The sequence below is a fragment of the Martes martes genome (genome assembly GCF_963455335.1).
Source record: "Martes martes genome assembly, chromosome: X".
Taxonomy (NCBI): domain Eukaryota; kingdom Metazoa; phylum Chordata; class Mammalia; order Carnivora; family Mustelidae; genus Martes; species Martes martes.
This window is the reverse complement of record NC_137897.1, coordinates 44,544,843-44,567,139: the sequence shown is the minus strand read 5'-3', so window position 1 is coordinate 44,567,139 and position 22,297 is coordinate 44,544,843. Positions and strand designations below refer to the sequence as shown.

Sequence of the window (22,297 nt, the reverse complement as noted above, 5' to 3'; positions counted from 1 at the left end):
TAGTTGACTTCTCAGTACTCTTTTTAAAAATCTCCAACACAACCTAGTAATGTCCCCATCTCTTTATCTCTTTCTCAGGCTCCTTGCCACCTCCTGCTCTTTTGCCCAATCTCTAAAGTTGAAGTTCCTTGGAACTCAGTCAAGGATCCTCCTCCTTTCTCTTTTCTCTCTTTCACACTGACCTCTTCTCTCATGGCTGTTAATACCATCTCTATAGTGACAACTCTGATTTATATCTGAAACTCAAACCTCTACCTTGGGATGTATATACCATTACCTGCTTTGACCTCTCCACTTGATTATCTTAAGGGAGTGTAGAATTGAACCCTTGGTCTTCCCCCTGAAAACCTGTTCTTCTTTCTGTCTTCCTCGTCTCAATGAATGACCTAGCCCACATGAGATCCGTGGAAGGCATCAAAGATGCCTCCCTCTCCCTCCCTTCCTCAAGCCACCACACCAACCCCTTTCGGTTCTAAATATCTCCCAAATCTATCTACATCTCTCCATCTCCACAGCCACCACATTAGTCCACTTGCCATTATCTCTGACTGCAGTAGGTTTCTAATCTTGCCCACCTCCAATCCAATCCACAGCAGCCAGAGTACTTCTTTTAAATCATCCCACCTCAATCCCAAATTAAAAACCTTTCAATGTAGGGTATTTTAGCATTTGAGAGATGTGAATTATCTACAAAAAAGTTACTATTTCATCATGGCCCATGGTATGTGCTCAAAACGACATTCATCAAATGAGCAGAGATCTGAAGAACAAATAAAGTAGAATTGGGGAAATGTGGGGTTTTATACAGAGGCAACAGCATACACAAAGACTCAGAGGCTAGAAAGACTAAAGAATGGTCAAAGACTTTCAACTTAGCCTTAAGAATGAAGTCTGGAGGGGCACCTGGGTGGCTCAGTGGGTTAAAGCCTCTGCCTTCGGCTCAGGTCATGATCCCAGGGTCCTGGGATCGAGCCCCCCATTGGGCTCTCTGCTCAGCAGGGAACCTGCTTCCTCCTCTCTCTCTGCCTGCCTCTTCATCTGCTTGTGATCTCTCTCTGTCAAATAAATAAATAAAATCCTAAGAATGAAGTCTGGAGAGGTAGGTAGGCATCAAATAAATCATCAAGGGTGTGGCTTAATCCTCCTTGTTGAAGAAGGTAGGCTTCCTTTTGAGCCAATGGGGACTCATTGAAGGGTTCTAAACATGACAGTGATATGAGTTGGTTTACCTTTTGAAAAGATCACACTGCCTACAGTGTAGAGAAAGGATTCCAGGGAGCAAGACTGAAACAGGGAGACCATGACAGTATTGCAGTTTAGACATGGTGCTGACTAGGGTCATGTCAGCAGAAATGAAGAGACTGCATAAATAAATCTGGAAGATATTTGGGAAGTAAAAATGACAAGATTTGGTGATTGCATGGGGGTGGAGGAGAGAGAAGAGTCAGGGGTATAACTCAGGTTTCTGCTTTGACTAGAGTCATTCACAAAAGTAATATACAAAGAAAGACAAACAGGTTGGGAGGAGGATGCCTTGAGGTGGCAAAAAACTGGGGTTTTAGGTGTTTCTGGAGTGCTCAGATAGAGCTGTCTAATAACCAGTTGAATGTGTGGGTCAGGAGAAATATCTGGAATCGAGGTATCAGTTTGGGAGTCATCAGCAAAGAGATGATAATTGAGGCCACGGGAGCAAATGTAATAATTGAAGGAAAGAGCACAGAGAGAGGAGAGAAGAGAGCTCAGGCCAAATCCCCAAGGAGCACCACCATTTAAGGGTTGTACAAAGAGGAGCCTGGAAAGTAAAGAGGAATTTGAACAAGGCAGTTGAAGAAAAATGTGAGTGTGGTGTCATGGAAGTGGTTTAAGGAGGAAGGAGTGGTCACAAGTGCCAGATACTACCAAGAAGTCAAGTAGGATAACCTCTGAAAAGATTGTATTAGATTTTGTGAGGTAGGCTGTGGCAAACCTTGATGAGAGAGCACTATTAGGCAAGTAGTGGAGGCAGATTGGAGTGGGTTGAAAGATAAGTGGGAAGTGGGAAAATGAAGAGAGTTAAGTGTAGGCAACTCTTTTGAGAAGCTTATGGAGAGGAGAAGGTGGTGGTTGGAGAGGAAGAATTTCCAGCAATTGTTTACACGTTTTCAGATGGAAGAGACCAACATGAATATGTTTAGATGAAGCAGGGAAGAAGCAAGGACTCTGTAGGTTTAGTGGCAAGAAGTCCAGAATTTCCTTTCAGTGACTTCTGTTTACTCTGTGAAATAGGAGGTCGGGTCATCTGCTGAGGCTTGAGGGCAGATGGAAAAGCTGGGGGTTTGAGGAGAAGGGAGGTTTGAAAGGGCCACTGTGGAGCATGGGGGAAAGAGCAGCCGAGGGACACAGTAGAGCTGTGGGTCAGTACTGAGGACCTCGTAGATGCTGGGGACCATGAGTCTTAGCGGCACGAATCTGTGAGACTGAATAGTTTTCTCCAGCAGTGTTTAGCTGCCTTTGCGCAGGCATGGAAAAAGCAGACAGTCGGACTGATCCAAGGTTGGGATGCTGCCAGACAGATGCAACAATTCTGAGAACTGAGGCTTTTGGCAAAAGAGTAGCCAAATTAAGGACCATAAGGTCTGGTCTGAGCAGAGCGAAGTGTATCAAAGACAAGTCCTCTATGAGCCAACCACTAGGGAGATTCTGGAACCTGTGGAAAGGTTTCTGGAAAAGAGATTGAAGGACGAGCAGACAGAGGAAGACCTGAGAAAGGAACAGAAAGACAGATTAGGGGTTTGAGCCCAGAGACTTGCCTGTGTGGGACCACGGACGGATGGGGAACGAAAGCTGAGGGGAATGTTTAAGGAGGAGGCGGGCCTTTGAGGGCGGTCACAGGGAGAAGCGAGGCGGGTCCGAGTCAGGGGGCGGGGCCAGGAGCAAATCCCGGGCGAGGGGGCGGGGCCGGGGTAACTGGGTCCCAGCGCCGCTGTGGCGGCGGCTGCCTCAGCGAAGGCTCCCGCCTCCCCACCCCCCTTCTCCGTCTCCTTCCTGCCCGCCGCCGTGGAGACCTAGGCCGAAGCTGTTACCCTGCCCCCGCGGCTGAAACATCGTCCAGAGGGATTGGCTGAGGGCGAGCCCCGCAGCACAAGCGCGCGACGCACACGCGCGCCCCTAGCCAGCGCCATCCTCTCCTCCCTCCCTCCCCTGCCCTGCCCTCCCTTCTCCTCCCCTCCGCCCGCCAGCCTCCGCTGCGGCGGGAGGAAGAACCCTTTCCGACCAGTCAGAAGAGCCCAGATCGATTCCCATTTGGGGAGAAAGAGACCCCGCACACCGAACAGACCGACCGCTCGCCCCGGAGCCACGGAAGTGGCTTGCCTCTTAAGAGAGATCCCGCGCCGAGCGCAGCCCCCCGACCTCACCCAGCCGCTGCCGCATAGACAGCGCTCCTCAGCGGGCCCCCGGCCCCGCCGAGCCCAATCTCTGCGCAGGGCCCGGGCCGGCGATGCCTGGCACGGCAGCGGCGGTGGCCGCGGCTGCTGCTGGTACTGCCACTGCTGCCACAGCTGCTGGCCCGGGCCCGGGCCGGGGGCTTGAATCTCCGCAGTGGGGCTCAGCCCGCAGCCCCGCCCCCCGAGCCTGAGGCCGCTGCTCCGCCGGGCGCCGGGCCTCCTCCGCCCGCGCCTCCGCCCCAAGAGCTGGAGCCAAGCGGGGAGCCCGGGCCCCGCGCCCAGGCCCGGACCATGCATGGCCACCGAGCCCCGGGGGGCGCCGGGCCCTCTGAGCCCGAACACCCAACCACGAACGCCCCCGGCGCCGCTCCTCCGGTCAGTGCCGACACGGATCCTGGAGCCTCCGAGCCCGGACTGCCGGTGCTTAGGGGCTCAGGCTCAGCTCTCGGCGGCCCCCTGGATCCCCAGTTTGCCGGACCCTCGGACGCCAGCCTGGGCGCTGCTCCAGGCCCCCGGGTCTTACCCTGCGGCCCCAGTCCACAGCACCACCGGGCCCTGCGCTTCTCCTACCACCTGGAGGGCTCACAGCCCCGGCCTGGTGAGTGATCGAGAGAGCATGGGAGCCCGGGCCATGGGCCTGGTACTGGGAGCGGGTTCTTGTTCTCGGGCCCTTTAAGCCCCGCCTCGGAGCCGGCCCGCTCACCCTGGCCCTTAGAGTCTTCTCAACCCCCACCCCCTTCCCTCGCTCCTCTTCCGTCCAGTCCTTTCTGCCTCTGTCCGCGGTCTCCTCTCTCTGTCCCTTTGCCCCCTCAATCCTCCCAACCCCTTTCTTATCTATCTGCTGAGACTAATGGGAGAGGGAGCACTCCAAGAAAAACGGTCAGAATTGCAAGGCAGTAAGGGGAATTTGGTAGGGGGAACGGAGTTTGGGAAAATAGGAGAAAAGGAGTCTTCTTCCATTTGCTAAGCGCCTACATTGTGCCAGGCACTGGACTGGGTGCTTTATATGGGCTCTCATTTCATCTTCAGGAACCTCCTGTGAAGTACCATTAGCCCCATTTTGTAGGGTAGGAAACCGAAGCCCAGAGAAGTTAAGTAACTTGCCCAAGGTCCCACAGCTAGAATAGAGCCAGGATTCAAAACCAGATGTATTTGAGTCCAAAGTCTGTGGTCTTTCTCTTTCCCCAAACTGAGGCTGGAGACCATGAAAGTAATGCCAAGCCTTCTGCTTATGTGATTTTCTCCTCTACTGTTCAGCAGCTCTGGAGTATGAGTGGAAAAAAAAAAGAGGGATGGTGGATTGATCCAAGGTTGGGGTTTTGCCAGGGTGTGTGTGGCAGGAGGACAAGGGAAGAAGGGAGTATAAGGTGCTGATGAATGAGATGGGTGGAGGAGGTGAGTCTTGGGGGTCAAGCCGGAAGAGAGGGCTGGAAGAGCTGATAGGTAGGGAGACAGCAGAGGGGGTTGGGGGCAGCAGCCAGTTGTAGTAGGGCTGTAGACCTGTGGGGCTGCAAGGATGGTTATAAAAAGAAATCAGGATGCTTGAACTTGAATTTGCAGAGGTGGAGCCACTCTAGGTCGGGCTGGGGCCACAGACTACTGCCTGGAGAGGCATTTGCACTGCACAGACTTGAGTGTCTGAGGCGTCCAGCAGGGCCACCCCCATCTGGGGACATCCCATGTGGACCTGAGCCCAGGAGCCACAGAGAAAGAGCAGTGTATCTCTGGTCTGCCTTCCACTGGGCAACACTGACAGAGCTGTTGAGCCTCTGGGACACCCTCCCCCCCCGCACAGGGCTCACATCCCCAGGCTCCATAGGGACTGTGGTCCAGCACAGTTAGCAGTAAATGAAACATAAAGCACTGGCAAGACGTACCACTTACTGCTTTTGTGATCTTGGGCTAGTCATGGAAACTCTGGGAGTTTCCAGGGGCTCCCTTGGTGTGGGCTGGAGATATCCAGCTGACAAGAGGCCTTTTACACCCTGCCCTGCATGTTGCTCCTGCTGGCTTTCCAAACACCCTTGACAGACTCTGTGTGGAGCAGGCTACTTGCCCGCCCTACTGTAGCACCTTCTTTCAAATTCCGAAACATGCCACAAGGACTCCCACCTCGGGGTCTTTGCGTCTGCTTTTCCCTCTGCCTGGCAGCTCTTCCCCCTGCGCCCTACCTGGCTTATTCCTCATCTTTCAGGTCTCAGCTCCGATGTCACTTCCTCCAAGAGACCTTCCCTGACCACTTTGGTGGGGGGGGGGGGGGCTGGGGGGGGCAGTTGTGAGTCTCCATCACAGCTTCCATCCTTGCCCTTAGTACAGTCTGAAATTATCTTATTATATGTGTCCACTTGCTTACTGCCCATCTTTCTCCACTAGAATGTGAACTCTGTGATTGTATCTGTTTTGTTCACTCTTGTGTCCCAGTGAGTAGAGCAGTGCCTAGCATATAGTAGGTGCTTAATAAATCCTCACTGAACAAATGCCTGAACAGATATGAAGGGAACACATAGTAGGCCCTCAGTAACTATTGTCTAAGAGAAGGAGAGCAGAATTCCTGCCCTCCAGATGCTCTTGGTCTGAGTCAGTAACTGGGTGGTGTCTTGACCCCTGGTCTCTCGCCTCTGATTGATACTCTCACTGCTCCCACCTCATGGTGGTAATTCCAAGTTGTCTTCCCACTCCACCAAACCTGACAAATTACCAATCACAATACCCATCCTGAACTACTCCCTTCCTCCCCAAAAGAGCAAAACAAAATTTCCAGGATTCTTTTTGGCAATCAAGTCCCTGTGTCTGTAATTGGTGGCTGTCTTTTATATATAAATATAAATAGCTGATATAGATAGATGATAAGATAGATAGATATATAGATAGATTCTCCAAATGGGGATTAGGAGTAAGAAGAGTTTTAGGGAAAGACCTGGCTTCCCAACCAACCATTCCTAGCTGACTCACTGTGTGACCCTGGGTGAGTGACTTCCCTTCTCTGAGCCTTGATTTCCTCATCTAGAGAATGCCTTGAGGAGTCTATGAGATACTGGTGAGAAGCCTGCAGAATAAAATAAATTTTTTTAAAAATAAGGGGAAAACCTTCTGAAGAGGAGGCAGAGGAATTACTCAGGCCCTGGCAAAGCAGGTGCTGGGCCATGTGATTCACAGCAGCATGGGGTGTGAGAGGCCTGCCTCCCCCACTGCCCAGCTGGCCCGGGTTTAGGCACAAGTGACTTGCTTCTCTCTCCACAGAACTTGCCTATAATTGGCCCAAAGAGGGCAGGGTTGGTGGTTGTAGGGTGTGTGTCTGTGTGTGAGAGAGAGAAAGAGAAACAGACAGACAGAAAGAGAGAGAGAGAAAGAGAGAGAGTCCTCTCAATTAAAGGGTTGAAACATTTTAGTCCACATGCTAAGATTTCTGTGTGCTGAGGCTTGTATTGAATCACCATCCTTAGGGACCAGTGGCCCAACCTGGTGGGGTGCTTAAAAATAATACAGTTGATGCTTGAACAATGGGGGAGTTAGGGTTATGAGCCCCCATGCCCCTACTTGCACAGTCAAAAATCTGTGTATAACTTTTGACTCCCCAAAAACATAACTACCTAATAGCCTAACTTTGACCAGAATCCTTACCAATAACATAAACAGTCAAGTAACATATCATTTTGTATGTGTACTATATACTTAATTCTTAAAGTAAGCTAGAGAAAAGAAAATGTTATCAAGAAATCATAAGAGAAGGGGCGCCTGGGTAGGCTCAGTCAGTTAAGCATCTGACTCTTGATTTTAGCTCGGGTCATGATCTCAGGGTGGTGAGATTGAGCCCCACATTGGGCTCTGTGCTCAGTGCAGAGTCTGCTTAGGATTCTCTCTCTCCCTCTGGCCCTCCTATGACTTGCACATGCACTCTCCCCCCTCTCTGTGTCTCTAAAATAAATAAATAAACCTTAAAAAAAGAAAAAATCATAAGAAGAAATACATTCATGGTACTATACTATATTTATTGAAAAAAATCCACATATAAGTGGACCTGTGCTGTTCATACCATGTTGTTCAAGGGTCCACTGTAGTTCTATCTTATCCATGTGAAAAACCTTCAATTTCTTCAAACTGCTTTCTCTTTACCTGATTTCTGGAAGGGGGAGAGGGCAATTGTTTTTACACCAATTTTCCAGGTTATTTAAACCTGGAAAGATGCCAGAGAAGGCTTTCAGAGAGTCAGAAAGGAGTCCCCAGCCTAGGTTTGCTCATAGAGATTTGGGGGAAACCCTACCCTATTCCTCAGTTTTGAGGCCTAGAATATCCTTCTGGATGCTAGGTGGGGAGTAGCTTGGGCTCTGTCTCAGTCAAAATAGTTGCATCTAATGTAAGAGTCTTTTCATGGGTAGTGGAAGAACTAAGCCAATTGAGGGGGGCAGCAATAGGGCTGACTCCCCTCTAATTTGGAGCCTAGGACATCATCAGAGACTCCAAGAGTTAGAATGGGAGCCAGAAAGGGCCCTGGACACCATCTAGTTCTGGGTTTCCCAAACTGGGTGAACATCAGAATCCCCTGTTGACTCTGAACAAATAAATGTGATTCCCAGACTCCACCTCAGAGCTCCAGAATCTTGGGGTTGCAATCCAGGAATCTATTTTTAAAGCTTCCCAGGTGATTCTGATGCACAGCCTAGAGTGGGAACTGATTTTTAGCTGGGGTAGTGGAGGCTCAGAGAGGCAGCTTATTCATGGTCCTATGGTAAATCAACATGATTAGAGTCAGGAAGATGTGTAGGCCTCCCCTCTGAGGCCGTCTCCTTAGGACCTTAAGAAGGCCTACCTCCTTCCCTCCCAACTCCAAAGGAAGGCAGGGGATCTAAGCTAAAGGGAGTGAGTCAACCCCTCACTCACATATGCACAAACACCAGCTGCCTCAGTTTACCATCTATGCCTAACTCTAGTGAGTGGCTGCCATTTGGCATTTCAAGTTGGAAAGCAGTTGCAGTTCTGGGACTCTAGGCAGGAGAAACCCTGGCATCAGCAGCACCCACCACAGGGCCTGGCCCAAAGCAAGGGCTCTAAAGGGTGTCAGCAAGGTTTGTAGAGCTAAGAGGAACATGGAGGGCAGATCAGGTAAGAATCTCAGTGGGAGCAAGGGCACTGAGGCTTGGGGCATGCTGGGAACTGGAAGTGTATTGAGAGGAGTAAGGGATAAGGCTAGGAAAGGAACTTTATCCTGAGGGCCAAGGGGAATTATGGAAGGGTTTACTAAGCAGGGGAATGCTGGGCTTAGATGTGGGTGTTTGGGAGATCCCCATAGCTACATGTGGAGAGTGGATGATAGGGATGCAGGAATGGGAGCAGGGAGACAGGCAGGTGGAGGTCATAGTCATCCTGGTGACAGGTGATCGTAGCTTGAGTTAGAGTAATGGCAATAGGTAAGGATGATAAGATCTGAGAGATATTTCAGGGCTAACACAGACAGGCCTTGGTGGTGGCTTGGATGTAGAGACCAAGGAAGAAGGAAAAGTCCAGGATGAGTTTGGGTTGTTGTCTGAAACCAACTACAGTGACCCAGTGGATGGGTTTGGGGCCATCTACCTGCAAGAGAAAGAGCAGGTTTGAGGGAGGATATTGAGTTTGAAAGCCTTGGGGGACATCCAGGTGGAAGTGGCCAGCAGGCGTCTGGGTGTAGGTTTGGAAAGCTCAAAAGAGAGAGGACTGGGCCAGAGCTGTTTGGGAATTCTCACCACCAATGCATACCGTGGATCACAAAATAGCTCATGGGGAGAAGTGTGTACGGTTCTGGGGTCCAGTCCCATGCCTGAAGACACAGATAGTGAGGTCAGCAGAGTCATATTCAGGTGGGTCATTCGTCACGTGCCCAAACTTTGCCTTAGAAATGCCTCGGGGAGGGAGGGCAGTGTTTTAAAGCACATTTGCATAAAGCTGAGACCCATTTCACAGATACCCAGGCTAGTGGCTGTTGCAAAGAACTGATGCAATACTCCTAAAACACAAATCGGACATGGGCAAAGTAAATTCCTGTGGCTCTCTCGATGTTCTCCCTTTTGAGGGCATCCCGAGAGGTCACAGAAGGAGGTCGCTCATGGAAAGAAGAGGGGGCTCATGACAGGAGGCAGGGGTGGGCTCTGCTGGGGATTTTTGGAGAGCAGCCATTTGAGATTCTGAGGGAATGTCTGGGAAAAGACCCAGATTTGGTTCAGTCAGCCAGGGCCTTCCAAAGAAACACAACAAAATATAAAGACTCTGGATAGCTGGGGAAAGGACTTCCCCAGACAGAACTAAAGGAATTGAAGCTTCCAAGGTGCAGGTGGTTGGCATCCCCGTTTCTCGGCCCTTTCAGGTACCTCTGTCCCTGTAGGATGGCCTGGCTGGAGCTACCTGCCTCCTTAAAGGTGAGTGGCGGCTGTATCTAAGACAGACTCCAACCATGGCTTTCTGGGGATCAGTTAGCTAAATGCCTTAGGGAGATGTGGAGCTGGCCAGATCCTGGCTGTTTGGGGCTAGGACCTGTCTGGAATGAGGGCAGGAAGCACAGTCTGCCATTGGTCAGCCCAGCAGAGTTATGTTCCCTCCTCTGGAGAGAGCAGACATCCTTGGAGCACTAAGTCCAGCCTCTCCGGGCTCTAATACCAGTTCCTCGGACTTGGAAGGCACCACTTCTCCAAAATGTGCTTCAAAACCCACACAGAGCTGAAGACAAGGATGCAGGACAGTAGCTGAACAAACCTCAGGGCTCCTGGCTCTGCCACTGGTGCACTGTGCCCCCCCCGGACCTCCTTTCCCGTCTCAGGGCCTTAGTTTCCCCATTTATAACCCTGGGACCTGATCATCTCATTTGTCTGGCATATAACATTGGTAATAAATACTTGGCAGATAAGGGAAAGTGAAAGGGGAGGAAGAAAGGCATCTCTTTATTCAACAAACATTTATTAAAGATGGACTACGTGCTTGGCCCCGTGCAAGGTGCTTGGTGTGCAACAAGACAGGCACAATCCTTGGGCTCACAGAGCTTCTTCCTAGCAGAGAAGATCTATATGACAAGTAATTCTAAGCACAGATGCTGCAGGAACATATGGGGGGCGGGGTAAGCAGGGAAAAGAGAACACTTGAGACTCCAGAGATAAATGGGAGTCCAGAGGTAAGGCAAAGCGGAAAAGCCATTCAGGCCATGGGAACAACATGTGCCAGAGACCCAGGCGGAAGAGAGCACTTTCGAGGAACAGACAAGAAGCCATTGTGGCCGGAGGGCGGGGGCGGGGAAGTGTTCTTGAGCTGGGCCTTACTTGTCCCCAAGCTCAGGAGGTTGAAGTTCACCCGGGAGGCAAATGGGAGCCCTTCGCAGGGCTGCAGGAATTAAAGCAGACTGTTTCTGAAGCTGGTTGTGGTGTGGAGAATGCCTTGCAGAGAGGATGGGAGGGAAACCAGTTAGGAAGCTGGAGAGTGGGGAAAAGCTTATGGATTCTAAAGCTAAGAAAGTCAGGTCTGCTAGGGCTTGGGGTCTGGCCTGGATGTGTGAGTTGAGGGAGAGGGAGGAGACACGGAGAAAGCCCAGCCTCTGGCTTGGGGTACTGCAGGAATGGATGTGCCACTCTTGGGATGGGGAAGGCAGGAGGAGGAGCCACTGGGGGCTGGATGTGGCTTGGGACACCCAGAGTCTGAGTGAGCCTGAAGAGAGGGGATGGGGCATCCAGGTGGCAGTGCCCAGCTGGCATGTGCTGTGCCCCCCTGGGCCCCAGAGTTAAAGGCAGGAGGGTGAGGGCACGGGTGTGTGGCTGAGGCCCACAGGGAATGGGAGGCTTTTCCCAGTGCTGGCAGCTTTCAGCCCTCTGTGGTGCTTTCCTATAGCCCAGGCATGGAAGGGGTTAAGTCACAGAGGGAAGGCGCCTGTAGAAAGCGGGGAAAGGCGGGACTGGCAAAGCTGGCCCCAGGGAGCTACAGCTGGCATAGCAGCCCTTCCACTTGGGTCTGCTAGAAGCACAGCAGCTGTCCACACCACTACCTCTGCCTTCACCTTCACCTTCCCTGCTCCCCTGCCTTAGCTTCTTCCCAGTTCCCCTAGGCAGGGCCTCCCTGCCTAATGCATTCCAGGTGTTGACACAGCCCCAGGGGCAGCAGGAAGTGGGGCAGGGAAGGTGTGGGTCTCTCTTACTGTGCATCTCTTAGGGGCTCCATTCTTCAAGCCTCACTGACTGCTTCTGTTCTCCAGAGAATTCGTTCAGGGATCTCTGGGTTGTGAATCTCTGGCAGGGTCACGCAGTGGTGAGAGGCTCCCTCCACCCCAGCCCAGACCCAGCTCCGCCACTTTCTAGCTTCATGTGACCTTGGGCAAGTCTCTTCACCTCCCTGAGCCTCAGTTTTAACATCTGTAAAATGGGGTTATCATGCCCACCTCTTAGCGTTGTCTTAAGAATTTGCCACAGGTAACAAAAACCCCATAGCACTCAGCATGACACATGCCGTGTTTGACAAATGGCCCTGGTCTGCCCTTTTTGTTTCTTCCCGCTTGCTTCTCTAAGCCTGGATCCCTCACTGTCCCTGTCTCCCTTCTGACTTGCCCCCGCCCTTACGGTTTCCCTCTCTACTTGTCGGCTCTCGGCTCTCGGCTCGGCAGTCTTCGCAGTCATCCTTCCGGTCTTCTCCCTCCTTGTCTTGGTTTCAGTCTCTCTCTCTCTCCCTCTCTCTCTCTCTCTGCCTTTTTCCCTCATGATGCCTTCGTGTTACTAACTCTCAAATTTGACCAGGCTTCTGGTGAGAGGGGAAGTGAGATGGGACAATCTTGGGGTCCTGGGGGTCACACACAGCAGGGGTCAGAGGGGTGATCCCCTAGTGGCTTTGTCCTCACAGGAAGGGAAATCCCAGCCAGCGTGGCAGCCCCAGCACTGGGTAATTACTGCCCCCAGTTCTTCCAGCTGCAGCTCCACTCCCTTCTCTTCCTGTCCTCTGAAGTCCCCAGCCCCTCCTGGGGGTGGAGCAACCACCCCCATCCTTCTCTGGCCTCAGGTCCAGAGACACAGGGAGGAGGTGGCCAGGCCCTTACAGCAATCCAGCAACTGGAAGAGGGATGGGCTGCCTGTGCTCTCATGTGGCCGTGGCGTGTGTGTGTGTGTGTGTGTGTGTGTGTGTGGTGTGTGTGTGTGCACGTGCATGTGTGCACATGTGCCTGGCTGTCTTTGTCCCCAAGGGTCTGTTTTGTGTGTATCTTAATGTTCTTATTTCTGTATGTCCGTCTGTATGTTTGAGTGTGTATCTGTATATATTTGCGTGTGTCTATGTGTATCTTTGGGTCTGTATTTGTTGTATGTTCCTGTTTGCCTGCTTGTGTATCAGCTTGGTTCTGTCTAAGCCCCTGAGAGTTTCTAGATGTTTCTGCATGTGTGTTTCTGTATGTAGGTCTTATGCATGCATTTGTGTGTGTGTGTGTGTGTGTGTGTGTGTTTCAGTGCCAATGTCTGTCTCTGTATGCCCCCTATGAATTCTTAATCTTGGTTGTGGTTGTGGTTGGTGTGTGTTGGGGCAGGGGTGCCTGCCTGTCTTCTGGCCCTTCCTGCTCCCTTCCTCCTGTTTGGGAACATTTTTTACAAACCCTGGACTGTGTTCATTGTGCCCTCAAACATGCTCCTCACCTTCCCACCTATTACTCACACCTTTGCTCAATTTTTTCCATTGCCTGCAGGATCATGAACTCAAAAACCACCTCCTTTAGAAAGTCATCCCCACCCCACCCCCCACCTCAAAATGTGATTTCTTCACCAACTCAGCAAACATTGGCTGAGGATGTGCTCTGTGACTCTGGACACAGACATGCTTGGGATCCCGTCCCAGCTCTAACTGTGTATCCACAGACAAGTTATTTTGCTTCTCTGTGTCTTGCTTTTCTTGCCTATAAAATGGAACTAATAGTTTGCAGGGTTGTTAGGAGGATGCCATACAGGAAAGCATTGATACGAAGCCTGATGCTGAGTAGGTGCTTAACAAACAGTTGAACCCCCATACTTTATTCCCTCCACTAAAAAGTGAACACTGTCAGTTTCAGAGAGTTTTGAAGGTTCTTGAAATCCCCTGCTCTCTTCTCCAGGCATCTTGCTCAGGGCAAAGTGTAAACTGGACCAAGCAGAACAAAAGGATTCCAGTTCAGGAAACTGCTGACAAGTATTGCATGAGCCTGCTCTGGCCCAGAAAAGATTGGGCTCTAGCAGACGGTGGAAGAAGGGGCCGCCAAGGCTGCCACCCAAGGCCAGAGCATGTCAGATAGGGCAGGAGGTAAACAACAGAGGTGGAAGGGGCCTTAAGGACCATCTAATTCAGACACCCCAAAGTGGTGGACCCCAAGCTGAATTTGACTCACAAATAATTGGCCTACTCACTGTTTTCAAAATTAGGGGATTTCATGTAAAAGTCTGGATTTCTGATTCTCTGGAAATATCGGAAGATCTGAAAACACAGGGCCCTGTGCCTGCAAAGTGATAATTGGGTAGAAGGGGGGAGCTACTATCCCTGCTTCAAGTGAGGCATGTGGTCTCCAATTTACCCCAGTCTCTATCATTCCCTAATGCCTGATACTGTTCCATTTTACAGGAAGGTCCTCACTTTACATGAGGGTACACATTTTACGGAAACATCCTGCACTTTACAGAAGGGGCTCACTCTACAAAAGACTTCCTCCATTTTACAGAAGAGTCTAATGTTTGGCAGAGAGTCCTTCAGACAGGTCATCCGTTTTACCAAAAGGTCTTTATAGAACTCTCCTCACTTTACAAAATGTCCCTCCATTTTGAAGAAGTCTCCTCCACTTTGTAGAAATTTCTTCCATTTACAGAAGGGGCATTCTTTTTATCAAAAAGACCTCCATTTTGTAGAAAGTTTCTGTATTTTGCAGGAAGGAAGACTCTAGGAAACTCTTGGAAGTGGCTCCTACTTTCCAAAAGTGTCTTCACCCTGCAGAAGGTGCCTCTGTTTTTCGGCAGAGTCCTCATGTTCAGAATACCAGTCCACTTCAAGGAAGGAACTTTCAGATCTACCCATAGGGTTCCCATAGACAGCTCTCCCGGCACATCTCACACTTGACAGAGCTTTGTGTTTGAACTTTCAGAGAGAACATCTGTCAAGCCAAGCAAGGCCTGGGCTACTCTGGCTGCAAAGGGGTAGGGCAGCAGGGCTGGACCTCACATTCAAGGGGAAGGTGGGAAAAGTGGGCAGCTATGCCTTTATCCCCTGCTTTTTTCTCAAACTGAAGGACTCCCCTACCCCCCATCAGAGCTGGCTTTCCAAAAGGCACTTTCTTACTTGCTGTTGTTCTTTCTTCTCCACTCCCTCTGTTCCCTTTTTCCACCCCACCCCACCCCACCCCCAGGAATTCCAACTGTCCCTGGGGCCTACCTCTTAGCCTGGAGAGACAGAGATCTGGGGGCTGTGGGGAGAAGCATGCAGTGGGGGGTCTGGAGGCATGAGCGCTGGGCCCAGCTTCTGCCCATTCTAGCATCATAACAGGTCCTCAAAATGAGAAGTACACACATATTCTCCCCCATTTTGCAGATGAGGAAATTGGGGTCCAGAGCTGTGAAGCAACTCCCCAGGTCACCATGGAGTTAATGGCTGAGATCCAGTCTGAGGCCCTATTAGCTGACTTGAGATGAGGCCAAGGCTACAACTAGGAGATGGGAGAGGGGGTATTGCTGACCAGCCAAGGGGGATGCTGGGAGCTTAAATTAACAGAGGTGAGGGAGAGACTGGGTCATTCCAGTGGAAATGGGCAAATGCAGGAGTCTTTATGTTCCAACAGCTAGAGGACAGACCTGCTTTGCCAGGAGCCCCAAAGCAGGTGCTCAGGGCACCTGCCAAGTAGGGGCATGCAGGAACCAGAAACAATTTTTGGAATGATTTTATCATTTCAGTAACAGTAAGTTGTCATGGAAAAATTCAAAACTCCATTATACTTCTGAACACTTATTTTATAGTTTCGTATGATTTGTGTTTTCAATGGAGTTTGAATTGCGGGATGGGGTATCATTGTCTTTTCTTTGCCATGCCACCTCTAGTAGGAATCCTGCCCTGATCTGAGGAGCTGTCGAGGAGAGTGGGGCTGGATTCTGTGTTCCCTCTCTGGCTGGGTTTGCTTGTGTTTCTTGGTGAGTCAATAGCTTTGTGTTGGGTTGCAGCCTGCAGCCTGTGGGTTTATGTACCTGTGTGCATAGTTTCGTGTCTTCACGGATATGTGGTTCTGTTGGCTTTCAAGTTTCACTCACATTGCCATGTGGGTGGGAGACACTATGCTCTTTCCCTTCTTTGTTTCATGGACTCCCCAAAATTAGGGGACTGTGATTACTATCTAGTTTTCTGAACAAGGAAACTGAGGTTCAGATAGATAGAGAGGCTTTGCCCAGGGTCACACAACTAGTAAGTGAGGGTGTTGGGATTTAACCAGGGTCTCTATGGCTCCCGAACCAGCTCTTCCTTTTTTTTTTTTTTAATAAGAAAAGGAGAAAGTGGGGGAGGCAGAAGGAGAGGAAGAGAGAACCTCAAGCAGTTTCCACACCCAGTGCAGAGCCCATGACAGGGCTTGATCTCACAACCCTGAGGTCATGACTGGAGCCAAAATCAAGAGTCGGACGCCTGACCAACTCAGCCATCCAGGCACCCCCAAACCAGCTCTTTCTAAAAAGGTGCCACAACACCTGAACACACACAATCTGGTCAGTGAGCACAGTCATGCCACCCCTTCTTTGGGATAGTAATATATCACAGGTTCTAAATGATTATCCTTGCTTTTTTTTAACAAATAAGACCATATTCAAGGTTATCCCTGAAATAATGTCACTGTCATGAGCACTCAGGTGCCCATTGCAGGGAAATTGGGTAGAGACCACAGCTTGCCTGAGGCTTAACTGGACGAGAGACTAGGGGGCCCTGGTTGCCAGGTGCCGCCTCAGAGGCCTGGCTTTGCCTCGTTGACTCTAAGCCTCCCTTGACTGAGGTTGCTAAAATTTGCTCAAATAAAGTACAGATAAATTTGAATTTCACATATTCAACAAACAATATTTTAGTACGGCATAATACATTTTTAGTGTAAGTAAGCATGAGACATGCTTATCCTAAGAAATTATTCATTGTTGATCTGAAATTAAAATTTAACTGGGCATTCTGTACTTTATCTGGTTGCCCTGTCCCTGGCCTCTCCCTCCCCTGAGCTTCCCCTGTCCCAACAGGCTGTCTCCCACCTCCCTCCCCTGCCTTGCATTTCCTGAGCCTCACTTAGCTTTTTTTTCCTGAATGAGTCTCTTGTCTTTGAGATTGGGAGCTCCCTGAGGGCTAAGATCAAAATTACCTTTTGCTTGCTGAAGTCTTGCTGGGACTGCACACCCCCACCCCCACAGAAGAGGTAGGACAGTGCCCAGGCACTCCTGGGGTGCCCAGGGTGTGCTTCAGGTCAATGACAAGAGATACCAGAATGGCAGCCATGGTTGTGGGTGAGCATAAAGTGCCGAGCATGTTCCATAGGGACATGTGAATGACTCTGTGGCTCTCACGAGGTCTTTGAGGGCTGCGCATTGTCAGTGTGTGGCTGGGTAGATTTTCACGAAAGTATCATAAGGTTGGGTGGTGTAACTTTCTCTCTGTGGGGTGCGGCCCTTTGTGGCCTCTGTTCTAATGGGCCCTGGGGACTCTGGTAAACCCAGTAGTGGAGGGAGGCAGTGCTGGTGGAGGACTCTGTCAGGGCGCAAGTGTACGTGGATGAAAGAGAATGCCGTGGACTGTCAACTATAAAAAATGGGCTGGAGAAAACCAATGCAGGACCTAGCCAGGAGGGGATGGGACAGGGTAGTGGGAAAGGCTGTGGTCTCCAGGAAGGGAGAAGGTCTCCCTTGGGAGCTTCCTAGGGGCAGAGATGGGATTTTCACATCTTCTAGCAGTGAGTCTTCTAGGTTCAGAGTAGGGCTCAGAAATGCCTGGGGGATCTGAGCTAAGCCTAGGGAAAGCAGAGAGTTCAACAGAATCGTGAGGTGCCATGGAGGCCTAGCTGAGAAGTTCCTATCCTCCCCATGGGCTGTGGAAAGTCACAAAAGGCTCTCATGCAAGTGTCATGCCCCGAGCTGGAGGTCCCTCCACCCATGTGGCAGGAGCAAGAGCTGGGGACAAGGGGGCCACTGAGGGAACCCATAGGAGGAGACAAGGAAATGGAGGCAGAGGGACAGGCATGAGGAGCACTGACACTGGAGAGGGGGGATCTTGAACCTTCTTCCTTCAGTGGAGCCTCCGCTGTTCTTGGCCAGGCCTCAGCTCCTGAGCTGGAACCCTGATGTCATCTCCCAGTCGGTGGGCATAGAGGTATTGTACTAGTTCACTAGCCACACTGCAGCTCATGACTTTCTTAAACACTGGGGTACAACACTGCCTCTCCTACTTCCCCTCTTTTCCAGCTTATCCTTGAGGGGCAGGGTTAAGAAAGGGGTCCAGGGCAGGACCCACCTGCTGAAGCTCAGCTGTGGACTTGCTGCGTGACCTTGAGCAAGCCACTGCCCCTTCTCTGCCTTCATCTCCTCATCAGATCCTGAGCTCACAGTCCCTGCCCCTCTCTCCTGGGAATGCAGAGTGTCCCAGAATATTTGAATCTTATCCAGCCTTCCGCTATGCAGGGCTGCCCACAAGGGGGCAGAAGGAAAGGAGAGCAGGCCCACTGGTGGGCTCCCAGGTGAGGTGGGGGGAAAAGGAGTAGAGGGTAGGCCAGAGCAGGGCCATAAAGAATGGTATGGTCACCCTATCCCCAGAACAAGTAGTGGAGTGAAGAGAGAAAAGCCCAGCCAGGGGCCCCCCAGCTGCTCTGTACAGATGGGGTAGGGAGGGCTCACCCAGGAGGACTGCCTGCTTTGAGGTGTGAAGACAGGGTGAGTTGGAGCCCTAAGGAGGCAGACAAGGGGCACCTGAGACCCTGGCACCTATGCCTGTATCTCGGAGGGGGGAAGCTCTGCACAGTAGGGTGCCTGGCTTTGCCTGCTGGATCTCTGGCGCTATCAACTACTCCGTCTCTCACCTTCTCTGGCCATGTGTCTCTCAAACTGAGTCTCCTCATGTGCCACCCTCCAAGTGATTCATCCTCTTCAACCCACACCCAGGGGGATGGTAGGGCAGGACCAGGCCAGGATATGCTGAGCAGGGCAGGGTAAGCTGAACTGAGAGAAGCACGTCCTCCCTCCCAGTTAGGGCCCTGCCTGCCCAGGTGGGAAAGGAAGTGAGGAAACTGCACCCAAGGCAAGGTATGGGGTGGTATGAATGAGGCTTGGCCTGGGGGCTGGGCCACCATGTTCCTTCAGGACTGGGAGGGGACCATGACCCAACTCCCCTGGGACCTGCCTGGCTGGATTGGGGCCAGAATGGGGCCAGAGACCCAGGGAAGCTGCTGGAACAGTGTGGGTTGGGCTATTCCTTCCCTCCAGGACGGCAAGACCTAAAATTCCCTGTGATTATTATTTTTTTTTTTTTTTGCCCATGCAACCCCATAGGGTGTCTGTTCATGTTAGCTGTATGTTTTTGCAATGGAGGGCACCTGTGACACCATGACCATTTAGACCAGTAGTCAAATGTCAGGTGTGTATGTGTGCCTCAGCCCCTAAGACCCAAGGCCACGTTTGTTTCATGAGTATGACACAGGAGTAAATTAGGCCATATGTCTGTGATCGTGTGTCTGCGTTTCTGGGTACCTGGCGGTGTATGACTTTGTGATATCATCCCACTGTGTGAGGTCCTATCTGACATGGTATAACGAACCTGCGTGGCTCTAGTCCTCATGACTGCGCAAACCACTTGCAGGTGTGTGAACCTGTAACACCGTATTACAGTGTGTATGACACACTGTTGCCCTGCAATTGTGAGATACAGTGTAAATGACTCTGTATGTCTTTGTGACTCGGTGTCACCAGCTTTGAGGAGTATATATGATGGTAAGTGGTTGGGAAATTATCGTATGAAACTGCATAAAATGATAGGCTTGCCACTGTGTGACTGTCTTTGTGAGTGTGCATGACCAGGTTGGCCTGTGTATGTGATACTGTGGAGCTGTGTGAAAATATGAGTTGGTGACTGTGGGTTTTGGTGACTGTGTGTGACCAGGCTTTCAGGAGCATGACACCATGTGATTGGGTATTGGAGTTTGTGTGGCCCTGCAGTTGACTGAAACAGTCTAAATAACACCATGTGGCTCAGTAACTGCATGGGCCCTTTTGTGATTGGTCAGTGTGAGACTCTGTAACACGGGGTAACAGATCCTGTGGCTGTGAGAGACTGTGTGGCTGGGGCCCCGCAAAACCAACACCACATGTGGGTGGGAGCTCTGAGAGCTCTTGGCTGCCACTCACTCTCTTGTCCTCACACCTGTTTGCCTGCGTCCTTCCCTATGCCATGGCCTTTCAGCCATGGCCTTTCATGACTTCCTTCTGCCCACAGGATGGTCACCTAGCTCCTCAGCCTGCCTGCAGGGTTTGCCCTCTCTGCTTTGTCCCCCACCCCCACACTGACTACTCAGTCACAGCTACCTGCCCAGCCAGGCCCACCTGAGCCCCACACTCTTTCCCTTTGGCACATGTCATCCTGGAAGGTCCCTCACTGTCTTCTGGATGGAATCTTCTCTCCCAAAGGCAACTGTCCTCTCCCCTAGGACCAAAGACAGAGGAGGACTTAGGGCACCCACAGTGAGGGAAGAGGGAGAGCGCAAAAAGGCCTCCCATTTTCTGCATTTGTTACCTGCCATTTTAAAGCCATTCCTGTGACCTGAACTCTGGGTGCTGGGTGTGTGTGGTTGTATGTGGTTGTGTGTGGTTGTATGTGGATGTAAAGGAGGGTAGTACAGGTTAGTGAGAGGCTGGGCTTTTTTTTTTTTTTTTTTAAGATTTTATTTATTTATTCGACAGAGAGAGAGAGAGAGAGCACAAGCAGGCAGAAAGGCAGGCAGAGGCAGAGAGAGAAGCAGGCTCCCCCCCGAGCAAGGAGCCCGACGCGGGGCTCGATCCCAGGACCCCGAGACCATGACCTGAGCCGAAGGCAGCGGCTTAACCCACTGAGCCACCCAGGCGCCCCGAGGCTGGGCTTTTAAGGAGCAAAACTTTCGCTCGTGAAATAGAATTTTGTCATTTTTGAGCACACTCAGCTGTATGAAATTGTAGACAAGGAAGGCCAGGTGTCCTCAGGACCTTAAGAAAAAGGGTGAAGAATGGCCTAGGCTCAGCATGCCCACTGTGGCTATATAAACAAGGGCTACAAACATGTACACAAACTGTAGGGTTCTCGCACCCACCCCTAGCCTGTTAACACCCTAATAACAATGCCTGCCGACATACAAGGAATCAATGTACAGATCACAAAGAACTCTTGTCTATTGATGAAAACAGCCAGCCACAGCCCTGGGCCTGGCTTCCCATCTGAGGGCTGTGGTAGGGGCTTTCCGGAAAGGCAGTATGCCCTGGAAAGGGGCTAAGGGAAACCCAATACCCCAGTACCTGCTAAGACATACAGCTCCCCTGGCCCCTTTGGGGTAACATCAATTGTTTCATACCCAGGTTCTCCTTTTCTGCAGGGCTGCACCAAGGAAACCGAATCCTGGTTAAAAGTTTGTCCCTTGACCCTGGCCAGAGCCTTGAACCTCATCCAGAAGGTCCCCAGCGGCTTCGCTCAGACCCAGGCCCCCCCACTGAAAGCCCCAACCAGCGTCCTTCACCGCTAAAGCGGACACCAGGCCCAAAGCCACAAGGTAAGTGGTTCCAGCGAGGGGTGGAGAAATGGCCCAGGAGAGGGAATAGCAGAGGGGAAAGCTTGACCAGTGGCAGAGGAAGAAGCCTTGTTAGAAGGATAGGAAGCACCATGGTCTAGCAGCAGAGGGCTGTGGCCTGGGGCTGATGTGCACACACTGGCATTTTGCCTCAGGCTTGCTCTGTAGCTGCCTTGGGCAACCAGGCAGGCTGGGGGTTTGTGGAGGGCCTCGTGGCCTAACTATGACAGCCACCTCTAAACTCAGCTCATTGAGATCTCCCCTCTCTTCCCTGTCCATTTCTCCAGTCCCCCCAAAGCCCAGCTACCTGCAGATGCCCCGGATGCCCCCCCCACCTGAGCCCATTCCCCCTCCACCATCACGCCCACTGCCTGCAGACCCCCGAGTGGCCAAGGGCCTGGCCCCTAGGGTGGAGGCCAGCCCCAGTTCTGCAGCAGTATCCTCACTGATTGAAAAATTTGAAAGGTGAGTCTGGTTCCCAGGGGGACCCTGTGGGAGTGAGGGTGGGCCTGGGGCAGGAAGGATAGCTATAAAATGGGACTCTCAGTCAAGCTCATACCCTGCCTCCATGTGTGTCCACCACCCACCTCAGAGAGCCTGTGATTGTTGCCTCGGATAGGCCAGCCCCTGGCCCCAGCCCAGGTCCCATAGAGCCAGCCGTGTTGCCACAGCCACCCCCGCAGCCACCTGTGCCCCAGCTTCCCGAGGGTGAGGCCTCCCGCTGCCTGTTCCTGTTGGCTCCCGGGCCCCGGGATGGCGAGAAGGTGCCCAACCGGGACAGCGGCATTGACAGCATCAGCTCGCCATCCAACAGTGAGGAAACCTGCTTTGTCAGTGATGATGGGCCCCCCAGCCACAGCCTGTGCCCTGGGACCCCTGCCCTGGCCAGTGTCCCTGTTGCTTTGGCTGACTCCCACCGGCCCGGCTCCCAGGAAGTTGATAGCGACCTGGAGGAGGATGACGAGGAGGAGGATGAGAAGGACAGAGAAATCCCAGTGCCCCCGATGGAGAGACAGGAGTCTGTGGAGGTACTGACCCATGTTTACCAAGAGACACGACCATGTGGAAAAACCAGGAGCCTGGCTCTTACACTTGGTTCTTCCCCAGCTTGTTATTCCTCAAAACA

The 22,297-nt window shown here is 51.7% G+C and overlaps 2 protein-coding genes across 3 annotated transcripts in view; one reads left to right on the top strand and one right to left on the bottom strand.

Moving 5' to 3' along the window:
* The window catches only part of GNL3L (G protein nucleolar 3 like), a 57,921-nt gene extending 53,804 nt beyond the window's left edge, over positions 1-4,117 (bottom strand). Inside the window, exon 1 of one of the 2 annotated variants that reach the window (XM_080831173.1) lies at positions 3,949-4,117. The gene's annotated coding sequence lies outside the window, so the exon portion shown is untranslated. The remainder of the gene's footprint in view (positions 1-3,948) is intronic. The other variant, XM_080831176.1, reaches the window with a different exon arrangement.
* FGD1 (FYVE, RhoGEF and PH domain containing 1) overlaps positions 3,717-22,297 on the top strand; it is a gene marked incomplete at its 5' end in the record, with an annotated part of 40,439 nt that continues 21,858 nt past the window's right edge. Inside the window, 4 exons of the mRNA XM_080831179.1 lie at positions 3,717-4,023; positions 20,980-21,153; positions 21,459-21,636; positions 21,764-22,199. Of these exons, the coding sequence (XP_080687305.1) occupies positions 3,717-4,023; positions 20,980-21,153; positions 21,459-21,636; positions 21,764-22,199 (1,095 nt within the window). The remainder of the gene's footprint in view (positions 4,024-20,979; positions 21,154-21,458; positions 21,637-21,763; positions 22,200-22,297) is intronic.